The sequence below is a fragment of the Watersipora subatra genome, chromosome 9 (genome assembly GCF_963576615.1).
Source record: "Watersipora subatra chromosome 9, tzWatSuba1.1, whole genome shotgun sequence".
Taxonomy (NCBI): Eukaryota; Metazoa; Bryozoa; class Gymnolaemata; order Cheilostomatida; family Watersiporidae; genus Watersipora; species Watersipora subatra.
In genome coordinates this window covers 43,948,303-43,961,713 of record NC_088716.1, presented here as the reverse complement: position 1 = coordinate 43,961,713, position 13,411 = coordinate 43,948,303, and the positions used below count along the sequence as shown (strand labels likewise).

The 13,411-nt window shown below is 33.8% G+C and overlaps 1 protein-coding gene across 1 annotated transcript in view; it reads left to right on the top strand.

Annotated features, from left to right (window-relative positions):
• LOC137403617 (medium-chain acyl-CoA ligase ACSF2, mitochondrial-like) overlaps nucleotides 1–12,921 on the top strand; it is a 34,294-nt gene extending 21,373 nt beyond the window's left edge. Inside the window, exons 10-15 of the mRNA XM_068089594.1 lie at nucleotides 6,142–6,290; nucleotides 7,298–7,445; nucleotides 7,653–7,708; nucleotides 9,900–9,957; nucleotides 11,544–11,627; nucleotides 12,657–12,921. Coding sequence (XP_067945695.1) covers nucleotides 6,142–6,290; nucleotides 7,298–7,445; nucleotides 7,653–7,708; nucleotides 9,900–9,957; nucleotides 11,544–11,627; nucleotides 12,657–12,761 — 600 coding nt within the window. The 3' untranslated portion in view covers nucleotides 12,762–12,921. The remainder of the gene's footprint in view (nucleotides 1–6,141; nucleotides 6,291–7,297; nucleotides 7,446–7,652; nucleotides 7,709–9,899; nucleotides 9,958–11,543; nucleotides 11,628–12,656) is intronic.
• The last annotated feature ends 490 nt before the right edge of the window (nucleotides 12,922–13,411 follow it).

The following is a 13,411-nucleotide window of genomic DNA, read 5'->3' as shown; positions in this document are numbered from 1 at the left end:
TAATTGAACGAGAAAACAAAATTTTAGCAGATATTTTTACTAGTTTAGCAAGTTCAAAGTTGAAAAAATATTTTGGTGCATTTACATCGGACCATCATTGAATCCTAATAAAGCCGTTTCCGGTAAAGATTTCTTTACTTATTCATTAGTAATTCAACTCATTTTATTTTCTTTTAACCACAGTCAGTTAAGTACGATGGGTAGATGTATCTTTGCTAGTTGTGAATCTGACACTAGAAGTCGTAGCATAACCTTTTATAAAGTTCCTGTCTCTCAGTCGCCAAATTTAGCAAAACTATGGCTGTCTAAGGCAAAGCGTGCCGACTTAACTTTTTGCAAACTTTTCGCTAGTGCAGTCGTGTGCATTAGGCACTTCCATAAAAGACAGCTTTATTCGGAGAAAATTGGGACAACTACAAGATTAAGAGTGGGAGAGGTTCCATTCCCTAATGGTGTTGTGCCATACAGCAAGAGAGCATCGTCAACCAGGAAAACCTCAACCGTAAGTCATTTATGAAGAATTTTAAATAAATATTAATAACAAATATAGTTATTTTATAGGTTTAATATAAATTAATAAATATAGTAAGTCCTAATATGTAGTACTGTACATTAGTACAAAGAAATGATTTGATATGACTGGGTGACAATGAGACTCAGGCTGAGTTGCATAGGCTACGTTTGATGTTAACCTGGTTCACTTGAAATAACTTGGTTAACTGAGTAAAAGTTAGTAAGAGAATTTAAATTTTCTGTTCGGTCTGAATTGTCAGAAATGCTCTAATTGTTCATAAAATATATGACTGATATTATCATAAAAGTTTGATTCCATTATTATTTATGATTCATGCTACCATTACTAATATCGGCTTTACAGATCACTTGAAGCGATTAGCCCGCATGATTATATGTGTAGTATTTGCGTTGTTGTGTAACGTTGCTTCATCAAAAGAAAACCTAATTTTTACAATCTAATTATATAATAATAAATTGCAGATTTAAATTAATTCTCAGTTTGTTATTGTTTGTGTTGGCATTTATTTTTTCCTCTATACTTTTAGCAATCATCCCATGCAAGTATACAAACCATGTCGCTAATATTCACAGGAGCTTTTCAGGACACAACAAGTTCATTCAATGCTCTCATGAACCAATTCATTTGTGAGTGATGAAAAAATATATTATTTATACCCAATGTTGGCATGAAAACTGTATGTTGAATTTAATAATAATATTCAGAAATATCAAAGCACAGGGAGATGTGTAATATAATATTTTATATATCACTTAGAATGCCTTTGGTTTGTGATAGAAAAATGTGTAGTCATTCGTTGCATAATAGTAAATAGAAATTGTACAAATGGTTAAATATTTTGCAGCTGGTTGAAATTTAAATAAACAAAAACTTTGCAGGTTTATAATATCTTGAAAAATAACAACGAATAGTTTCATGTTTACAGAAAAATGGAAAGAAAGGTGAAATGGTTAATTCCAGGAAGTGCAGGGCACAAAGTCCTTTGTGATGCGTTAGGACAAGCGAGACTGCTAAACCCATTGCGTCTGTTGAACCATGATCAACACACGGGTGCTTTAGAAAACCTCCACAGCCTCATTAGAAAACCTCCACAGCCTCATTAGAAAACCACCACAGCCTGTGCAACATTCTGAAATTACTGATGGTGTAATATACAAATATTTGAATTGCAGGACATAGCAGCACCACTTCCAAAATATCTTATAAAACCAGATGGTAACACAGCGAAAGAAATGCATAGGTCAAGATTTACATAAAAGTTAAACTCAATCCCTAGTTTTATGTGAGATATTTTTTGATAAAATTAATATAACAGGCTATTCAAATTATAAATATTATGCAGTTCTTTGTATAGCACGATTTAGATTTATGTAATGTAAGCTGTCAAATGTGGTGTTTTTATGTCATGGCGCAAGTCAAATGATTGAAATATAATTATTTCTCAAACCCTACATTATTCACTTGTTCACTGTACAAGTCATGAAGATCAGCTAAGTAACGTTGCTGTCAGATTCAGTTAAAAGATTTATAAAAAACATATTTTGCTCAACTGAACTTATGCATTAATTTCCTTCATCCATAATAAAAAGCTCCACTTCATCTGCGTCCTTCCGATCCTCATCTTCCGATTCCACATTTTGGAAGCCTACATAACTCCCATTTGGATCAGGCCACATTGTGCGAATGTAGGCAACAACGCATAAAGGAATAACTTTCCGGTTTCTTCTTCCAAGGTACCCGTAGACGAAATCTATAGTTTCAATAAGCATGGTATCATTAGTTTAAATTAGTCATGTTAGTAAACAGAAGAGCATCTCCTCTGAAGCCAAGATACCTTTGATGCTTGAACCATGAGAGTTGTATGGCAACTTTCCCCAATATCTGATGTATTAGTAAATTAGACTGCAGGATGCAGCTATTTATACCGGGAATATACTGATCATCCTAAAAGTTTGTATTAGCCAAATTTTCAGTGTAGCAACATACTTTTTCAATTGCTGCCAGCAAGTCAGAACAATTGCCACACATGTGAAATTTATTTGGAGTTGGTAAGACGTCAGTGGAGGTAGTTGTAGGTGAAGCAATTGTAGTTGAAGCAGTAGTAGTAATAGTAGTGCTCGTGGTCGTTGCTATACTAATCGTTGTTGAACATGACAATGATGAATCTGACTGTCTGTTTCGCTTGCGCTCATTGAATAGTTCACCACTGATGTATGTATATCTTTGCCCATCTTCAACTTCGTCATCAATTGGGTAGCTTCTATAAGGAGTGGTTGTTTTAGCTGTGAGTCTTTTAGCCGTTGTATTGTGAACGTAATAGAACAGCGACAGAAATAAATTTAAGTTGAAATATTTTAGCGATACGTGTATTAGTCAAAGAAGTGTTCTAAATGTGCACTTGTTTCCGGATTGTCACAATTGCGAGAGACGTGCGATGTCCCTCACATTAGATCACGATTCAAGTCAAACGCTACGTGTCTCGTGATTGGATGAATGATTAGGATTCCGTGTTCCCAGTGGCGAGTCCATTTCACACTCATTTTCGCAATGGCGTTATCTATCCGATTTTTGCAAAATATGCGATTGAAAAAAAGACTCTGTACTCAGTTATATGTGAATGCACGGGCATTTTTTCTTTTTAAAATATTATTCTGAGTATTTATCTGTTGTAAGAAATAATTTACATTTTTCTAAACGCAGTAAATTACACAAAACAAATAGGGTAAATGTTGGCCTTCATCAGTAAATTGTGTTTACTTTCCCTTTAAGATATAGACAAATCTTAAGTATTGGTAGCATTTATTTTGATGTGTTAAAGCTATGAATCTTTTACATATGTTTAATTTTTGGAAAAAATGGAACAACAGCAAGTCATGTTGTAAAGACAATTTCAGTATTTGTAAAAAATACTTTCTCACTATAAAAGTTTTAAAAATTTACAGTATGTGCAAAGTACAAGTTTTGCATAATTAATAATAATAATAATTTTTTTCCTGAAGCCTTGATAAAGGTTATGCTCTCTTTCTCTCTTTCTCTCACTCTGTCTAGCTCTTTCTTTCGTTCTCTCAACTCTCTCTCTCCCTTTCTCTTTCTCTCTCTTTCCCTCTCTCTTTCTTTCTCTCCCTCTCTTTCTCTCTCTCTCTCTCCCTTTCTTTCCCTCTCTTTCACTCCCTCTCTTTCTCTCCCTCTCTTGCTCTCCCTCTTTTGCTCTCCTTCTCTTTCTCTCCCTCTTTTCTCTCTTTATCCCTTTCTCTTGCTCTTTTTTCATGCTCTCTTTCTCCTTCTCTCTTGCTTTTTTTTTCATGCTCTCTTTTGCACTCTCCTCTCCCTTGCTCATTTTCGCTCATCCTTTTTCGCTTTCTCTCAGTAATATGTCCTGTGATAACAAATCAATTAAGCAAGAACCATTTTTTTATGAATGTGAAATTTAGAATTATCTACTCAGCAACTCCTTTAATCCTCAGAAGTGGCTATTGTAGTCTAGAGTTTGCCAAGCTAGAAGGAAATGACTCTAAATTTCAGAATTTTTGGAGCATTGCAAAAAGATTACAAATAATCCCAGCTGTTTAATTAGTTGGTTTACATGTACTATTATCAGAGTGGCAATTTTGTGTGTTCATTAAAAAAAGGTTATATCCATCTCCCTACCCAAACTTTTGCTTGTCATATGTGCATTGCGACAAGCACAAATTAACTATAGATCTCTTTATGACCTTACATAGCCATATTAAAGAAATAACATGATAATTTTAATAGTTTTACACGAGTAATAATTTTTTCATGTCAAAACAAATGTCAGATTTATCTCCCTTGGTTTGACCCTTGGTTGATAAACTGCTGAAATGCTGACTACATGTACTACACATTTTTGTTGCAGAATCATTAACACATTGTATACTTTATATAGTTGGAAGTTAAAAATTTGAGTTACTTTCATTTTCATAGTGTAGCTAACGATGGATGGTCTGAAATTGTGTATGTGATGATTTTGTTATAGTGAAATGAGTTTGATAAAAAGCAAGACAAAATTCTTCTAGCATTGAGCTTTCTGGATTTTAGAGCTATTGTTATAGCAATATAAAATTGCTCGTGTGGATAGAAAAAGGCACACAATAGACTTAGCTCCTAACCAATGCGCACTGAATGGTTAGTAGGATAAAAACACACCCATGACTCTATCAGAGACAAGGCTTGATTTCATATTGAATATTAACTCATCATTAAATAAGGTTCTCCGAATGTCTTTGACAACAAACAACATCGTGGTAATAATGCATAACCCAAAACAAAAATATTTTTAGTCGATAATGTAGATAGTTGACAACAAAGTTGTTGTGTATATAACTTTTTATTGGCATTGGTAATAATCAACAAAAATGATGTTTTTGTTACATGCCAAAAAGAAAAATAAATGGAAGGACAGAAATCAGGAATTAATGAGTGAGCTGATCAAAAGTGTTTTAAAAGTTGGTAATCTAACAGTATCGCGGAAGAGTAGGGATAGTGAATTCAAGGTTGTAGTAACAGTTCGCCAACTAAAACATGATGGTGGATGTACTATGTTGTTGTCAGAGAATAGAAAGCATTGTTTGTCATATGTGCGGAAAAATGAATATTAGTATTCTGCACTTAGTTTATGCAGGATTTTGAAATTTGTAACACATATGTAGAAATGAACAAGCTTGTGATAAGACAAGGTGTTCACAGATTTTGTGATGTGATTGGGGGAAGTGTGGTGAGCTGGAATATATGATCGGTAGTGCACAAGTCTTAGCATAGATTTCTGTAAGAGGAATCTGTTATAACAGTTTTATATTTGTCCTTGGTTTAAACTATTGCTAGTCACAAGCTTGTTGAATGAGTAGAAATTGTTTCAGGAGAAGGCAATTCTTGATCAAAATAAACTTGTTTGCAATGAAGACGTTTTCACAAAATCAAGTCTTTGCTGCTGTTGCACCTATTTTAAGTTATTGATGTAAACTGGGTAAAAAAATTTGGTTGCCATTCCTGACATTTACAGGAAAGTATATCTAAGAGCATTCCCAACGCTCTGGAGTGAATGCTTGATGAAAGCCTTGCATATTCATCACCTTTAATTCTTTATAAACTAATAAATGGCTTTTATATATAGTGTATAAATTATTAATAGAAAAAGCAATCATTGACTGATAGTTATCAAAAAGTCCCTATAGAGTATAGACCATGCTTTTTCATAGACCACACATTATTTGGATAATGAATGGGTTTTTTTCTAACTTCGATTCCATAGAGCTCTCATTATCTGAATATTTTTTTAAATGGAGTTGTTTGCAGTACCAGGCAGTACTTATTTAGTCTGCAATGCACAATAATTTGCCGAGCATGCCTTTAAGAAATATGCTGATATAATGCGTATTCGGTTTGGGTTGTACTGATAATGTATGCATTTCGTCTAGGTTATGCTGGTAATAATGCATTTGGCTTAGATTATGCTGATAATGTACTTATCTGGTTCATGTTACACTGATGATGATGAACCATACACAATTACAAACTTTTGACATCAAGTTAGTAGATGCGCCAAAAGTGGCTCGCGTATTTATATGACTAATAAGCTTTACTTTTAGGCAAAAGTAGTGGATGAGAATGGAGACATTGTCCCTGTAAATGTGAGAGGACAACTTCTTCTGAGAGGTCCGTTTTTGTTTTTGGAGTACAAAGACCAACCAGAGCTCACAGCAGCTGCAAAAACCGCAGATGGATGGTTTAAGACAGGGTAAGATCTTGATGCTTTAGTAAATATCTAATAAAGTGAGATTGTTCAAGAGAGTTGGGGGTGGTGGAATTAATGCCCTGCTTTGAAAAGTTCACAAAAGGCCACAGGATTTAGCTGACCTGAGTACCATGCTACTTACAAGTGAAGCTGCAGTAGAACACGCTACAAAGATAAAAAGGCAAGAATCAGTTAAAGATAATTGGAACGCTGGTCATAAATGGGCAGGCAACTCCTTACATTTCAATATTTTTTATCCTTACTATGTGTGTGGTTAGCCTTTTTAGTCTTGCATTTTACTAATTCTATTATGGGGGCCGACTAAAATGTCACTTTAAAATTTTGAATTATAAAGCTAACTTTTACTAGAGAAAAAATAGACGAGACAAAGAGAGAACTAACATGCATTCAAGTGTTTCTCCTTTTTTTCCTTTAATCCCCTTAGTATAAATCTCTACTATAATAAGAGCCGTATTTTTTTATCTTCCCGTCTGTCCAAAACAAGGGTTAGAGATTGTGATAAAAGAGTGCTTTCAACTGGACATTCAGCTCAGCAAACCAACACTCTAACACCTGCCTCAATCACTCCAGCTTTCAAAAATAGTTGTGCACATACTTATTCTCTGTGTTTTATTGACACTCCTGATGATCTCTCACGGTAGACCAAACTGCCAGTGTATTAGTGGATGTAATGTCAACAAGCTCAATTGAAGTGATAATAAATTTTGGCATCATTCCACCTTTAGTTGCAATGCAGTACCAACAATGCAGCTGCATATATTTTCCCTTTGATATTAATAGACTTGTGCTATAGCTCACGATAGTCTAGTTACCAATTTTGAGATTCATCCTCTCTTTTTTATCAATGTGTTATGGGTCCCACAAACCGCTCCTAACATTTCAACGCATGTTGAGGATTTTCTATGTTTGTTGGGTTTGAAAATTTTGAGTTAATGCTATCCCAAATTTATGAATGCATGAATCTATTTTACAATATGCAATTGTTGTAGTGATCTGGTCTCTATGGATGAAGCCGGGTATCTCTACATCTATGGAAGAATGGCAAATTCTCTGAGATGGAAAGTGGCAGGAGATGTGGTTTATTCTTGCAGCATTGAGTCTATCTTGCGAACACACCCTTCAATCAAAACGTGTCTGGTACTTACATGTAGTCTAATTTGTTGTACCAAATGCTGGCAATTTCTGAAGCGAAAAACCTTGACATTCATTTGTTAAAAGCTTTACTTATATATTAAGTCTTATACTCTGAAACTTGTTATTCTACATTATACAAAAGCCATATTCCGGAAGGACAGTCAGTTGAAAGTACAAGCAGACTTCTGCTAATGTAACAAGTTTTTTCAGGTTGCAGGAACAAAGGCTGAGGTGTCCCTTGAACATGAAATCAACTACGTAATTGAGTGAGTAGTGCACATGTTTCCTAAAAATCTAGTCTGTTGGTAGTCTATAAGATCTGCTATTTGAGCTTGTAGCATGCTGTATGATAACATGTGCCCATGAGTGGTTCATCTTACAGTCATTGTTATCATGTGTATCCCTTTGGCTTGCGTTATGTTGATGTTTTTATCTGGATCTTGTTATCTGGATAATAGGTGGCTTTTTAGGTTCAATATATGCTCACATTTCTAAAGATCTTTTATTATCTAGATGATTTTGCAGCATGAGTTGCTTGCACTAGTGAAAACATGTTGATATCATGAATTTATGGAATTATACAGAAGAAATTCAAATAAATACTAGACTCGGAAACTGCATGGAGTAGTTTTGCAGGATTAACTTTTTTGTATAATATAATAATTATTCAGGTAATTTCACCTTTGTACTAGTAATGCATTTATTTGGGTTAAGTGAACTAAATGAAGAATTCAATTCAATAATTCAATTCGAATAAAGCGAGGTGTTTTCTTGGCTAATTTTGTTAGCGTGAATAAAAATATTTTACATCCAGATAACGTCAGTTCACGAAAATGTAGTTCATATATTCTATATATAAACTATACATAATCTATATACATTTTATATGTGTACAGTCACCATTAAGGTTTTTATAATTATTATTATAAATGTAATTATTACTATTATTTTCAGCTCTTATTATTATTATTACCACTAGCTATTGTTATTATTATTACCACTAGCTATTGTTATTACTATTACCACTAGCTATTGTTATTACTATTACCACTAGCTATTGTTATTACTATTACCACTAGCTATTGTTATTACTATTTTTATCTTCCTCATACCCTGTTCGATAGCGAAGATGTTGACTGGGCTTTTTTAAGCCTTTTTCTGTTTGTCGATAATGTGTGGCAGCATTCTTGATGTATTACTTTTAGGCACTTCACTATTTACATTTCATTGTTATTCTCATAAATATTAGTATTAATATTTTATAGCTATTGTCTACAGTTAGTTGTAGTTACAGTCTGTTAATGATATTGTCAAGCTGACAAGCTATTATAACTAGTACTCTTGCCAATCCCGTGCACTGTGAGAGATCGTCATGAGTAATCAGTATGTGGAGAATTATCGAACAGTTAATCAAAAACGAACAGTTAATAGCCGCCATCAAAAACTGCCGTAGATTAGAATCTCTTTCCAAAACGGCTCAAATGGGACGTAGATGAATGAGATGGCTTCTGTTTACACTTCCATGCAACCTCATTCGTTGAAATATTTTTGCAAATATACTTCATGCATTCAATAAAACCATGTCTATTGTGCTTATGCGACTATTCCGTCGTCATTGTAATGCTGTCACTTTCAGCACTGATATCTTATAACCTACCGTGAAAATTCATTTAATTCTTTAACCTTAGCTCGAAGGAGTAGGCCTACATATCATTGTCTGATAAACATGACGAGCCTGTTGGTCATATGTGATAATCCAAAAGTGCTGCAGAAATTATTTGCGCTGTTTGGCAGGAATCATGGGTCACATGATCAGATTATGACTAGATAATTAGACCAAGCCGAAACAAAACTTTAAAGTAGCAAGCATCTATATTTGATACGGGGTCTTCGGTAAAACCCGAAGTGTTTGTCATAAACTAGTGCTACGAGAAGTTTTATAATAAGCCTTTTATTGACCTTTCAATTCACATGAGAACATCACGTGTTAAAACAATAACCAAATGGGATGACTACGTCAAAGAAATAAACTGTTTCCAATCTACAGTGGTTTCGAGATGGCGACAATTAACTGTTCGTTTTTGAGCTTTTAAGAGCTTGTAATCACATTTCCTCATATCTGGTGCACCCATGACTGATTCTTGCCATAGGCAATTTTTTTTCTCAACGCTCTTAGCGTGGCTTAATTTGGACGAACACTGCTCTTATTATAATAAATATTTCTTCATTTTTATAACTGTTATTGTTATTATTTTGATTATTACTACAATTATTGTTATCCAGCGGTTCTTTATTATTAATGTTAGAATTGGCTACTCATGCTAACTAGTTATTAACGTAGTCTAATCTCATAAAGTTAATGTGATAAGTTAATAAGTTAATTATTCTACATATTATTGATAAATTAATAATATGGCTGTTATTTTCAAGGCTTGTTGAATTTATGTGTTATTGTAGAGCTGTACCAGATTCCGGTCTCACACCTGAAGACATCAAAAACTTTGCTATGGAAAAGGTTGGTAAATTCATTCTTTGAGAATTCTGCAAGATCAAAAAAAGTTTGGCTTACTCAGAAAATAAAAACTCATTTTATGCAAAAAATATTTCAATAGGTTAAATATATCTCTATGTTGGTAATAAGCTAGGACTTAAAGTAAGATGCATGAAAGTTGCATAGATCTATCAGGATCAGCTGATACATCCATGACAAAAGGAGCTTCTGCTGATTAAAGGCTACACCCATTCTAAGCATTGCTGATGCATATGGATGCACAATTAGATCCTTACTCAAGACTATAGCGAGCACTCAATTGTTTTTGACTTATTATTTAGCCATCAGCTAGGGTTGGTTTGTCCAGATAGCTATCATTATATCTACTTATTTTTTACTTGCTTATTTAACAATTTGTTTACTTGTAGTGTTAGACATTAATCTCTTATTTGCCTGTCTGTTTAGGAATATCACTATGTTTATTGTTATTGCTATGTCTATTGTATGTCTTGTTGTTTTTAGCGTGTTTCGTGAGGATGGTGTGACTAAAAAATGATGTGTGCCCACTTAGATATATAAATAGACATATATAAATATGCATATAGATACCGTAAAACCTATATTTGAACGCCATGGCACCTTATTCTTCAACCCTTTCTCTTTTGTAGCATTTTATTAGAGGTGACATTCAAATAGAGGTTTTCAAGTTTATTCAAATTCAATTCGACTAGCTCATATGAATTTTTGGAAGATAAATTTAACCCTTATACAGGCTAAGGGGTGCTAATGTCGCCTACATTTTGCACTCTCCTTCAGTATTAATGTTGATGGAGAATCAACATTAATACAGTCGGGCTCAGCATGTTGCTAAACTGTTTTTCATATTAGTCGAAGTATCAGACCGAGTTAAATGAAGAACTACTTTGATTATAAAATAATGGCATGGATATAGTTATTAATTATTTTGATGGTGTCCCTTTCAAAGTTTTAACAAAAAAACTGTAAAGCTTTGAAATTAGAAAACGGACATAACGTTTTTGAAGTTTTAAAGTTGGAATATGCCATAAAAATGGCTGCTATTACATTGTGTAGTGTTCTTGAAGAATATTCTCAACATTCATCAAAACCCTTTAAAGTTTTCAGGTAAGATTGTAAACCATATTATAGATGAATCTGAAAACAATGGATAGTACTCAGATATAAGTAACTTCGAATCAGAGTCCTGATGATTGCTACGGTTGATTTTCTTAGATATACCATCAACATGGCAACCATCACCATGGCAACCATCAACATGGCAAACACTATGAAATAATTAATTGTTACTGATGTAACCATGTCATTATTAGTATCATTTTGTGGACACTTTCTATTGATCACTTGCTATTATTGGTTCGTAAAGATCAAGGAATGTCATAGTGGCGAGCAAATAGAAATAGCGTTCAACTAAACGGTGATAGTGTATTTTTCAACCCTTCTGTGTGGCGATCTATTAGAAATGGCATTCAATTAAAGGTGGCGTGTTCGAATAGAGGTTTTACAGTATCTACAATTCATACACAATCATATACAGTTCTCTACTGCCATCACTTTTGTATATCTACGCATAGATGAACACACGACTGGAATGGCCGATAAGAATATTCATGTACGAACATGATGAGTTACCATATACTTCAGGATCTAGAAGGAAGGTTAGCTCTGCGCTTGTTCTTAAAAATAGCCACACCTACTTCATTAAATGACACCTTCTGTCAGCATGCAATCCTTTACTCCTGCTAACATTTATTTTGACTTTTGAAGGTTATTAGTTTGGTGTTATACATCACGAGTTGAGCTGTTTAGTCCTTGACAGATTATACAACTAAAGAAACAAGTACAAGCCGCTATAACATTAACAACCCTGCTAGATAAGATGTTACATTCTGATAATCACGGAAACATTTTAATGTCTTACAATCTAATTGTATTTTGCTTTCTCCATCTTAAATCAATTACTAAAACTAGTTGACTTTACATTTGATTTTATTCAAAATGATGAAATATTTATAATTAAGTGTTCTATTATAGCTCATGTACAACTCAAATTACAGGCTTATAAAGACCAACTCCAAAATCAATTCAAATTTTGGTGTTTGTGTCATCACTCATTTTTGACACCTCTGGTGACTTCCGTTAAAGGTTTTGAAGCAGCATGCACACGACTCCAGTTTTACCTGAGTTACTGAGCTCAAAGGTGCTATTACTCTAAATTATGACTTCTTATGGCTCTCTAAGTATTCTAGGATGCTTCTTAAGCGCTCATTCAATAGTTGTAGCACTTCCTTAACGCTCACCACAGAATTACAGATGTAGGCCTGACCTATAACTGTTGTATATATGTATAACTTTTTATTGACACTAGTAATCATCAACAAAATAATTTTTGTCGTTACGCGTCAAAAACAAAACTGAGAGAAATCATAAATCAGGAATTATTGAGTGAGTTGAACAAAGGTGTTTCAAAAGTTGGTTATCTTATAGTATCGGAAAGCAGTTGGAATAGTGAATTAAAGGTTGTAGTAACAGAAATTGTATAACCTGAAATATAAGATGGTGGATGTAGTATGTTGGTGTCAGGGAATAGAAAACGGTGTTTGCCATATGTGTGGAAGAACTGTTGTCACTTTGTCATACTGTTGCTTGAAGAACTATCCGATACCAATAACAAATGTTTTTTCTAGCTGAATCGAAAGGCTCTCCAAGAACAGATTGAAGCCAGAGTGGCTGCTAACCCAAAAGAGAATTTGGTGTGGGATGAAGAGGTGTACAGTGGATCATACAGTTGAATTGGTTATTGGACGATTATGAACCCTGTTACCCTGTAACAAAACTATTAATCATAATCATGGCTCGTATCATGACTTTCTTATTTTAAGTGCGAATGCAATTAATTTTTGTTTTATAAATTTTGATCACTTTTGATGAGAGAATTATAAATATAGTGAATGACACAATCTAATAGCAAATCCTTATGATTTCATATCATAACACAATATGAAGAGTTTGATAAAACATCTTCTGTTCATGCAGAAGTTATGAGGGGTAAAAACCAGTGACCACCCCTCATTAAGCAAAAGAAACATTTTTTTTTCTGGCGACAGCCTAACTCCGTGAAAGTTGTTGTTGAAAATATATATTCAGATATATAACGTTTTATCGTAACTAGACAAAACCACAAATTTTTATTACCACTGAAAAATCATCGCATCTGATTTACTGTTTAAAACAGCATTAAAACAGTGTAAAACTTGAAAAACGAAATAAAACAAGTGAAAACGGTAGCAATAAGTTCAATGTTTACAGATCGCTTATGCAAGCATGTGGTAGTGTTTTGACCTTGTACATTTGGGCATTGGTTATGGTAATTAGCAACAGATAAAGCTAACCGGTGCTTTACACTCTCAAACTAACATTTACCAAAAACGATGACACAATT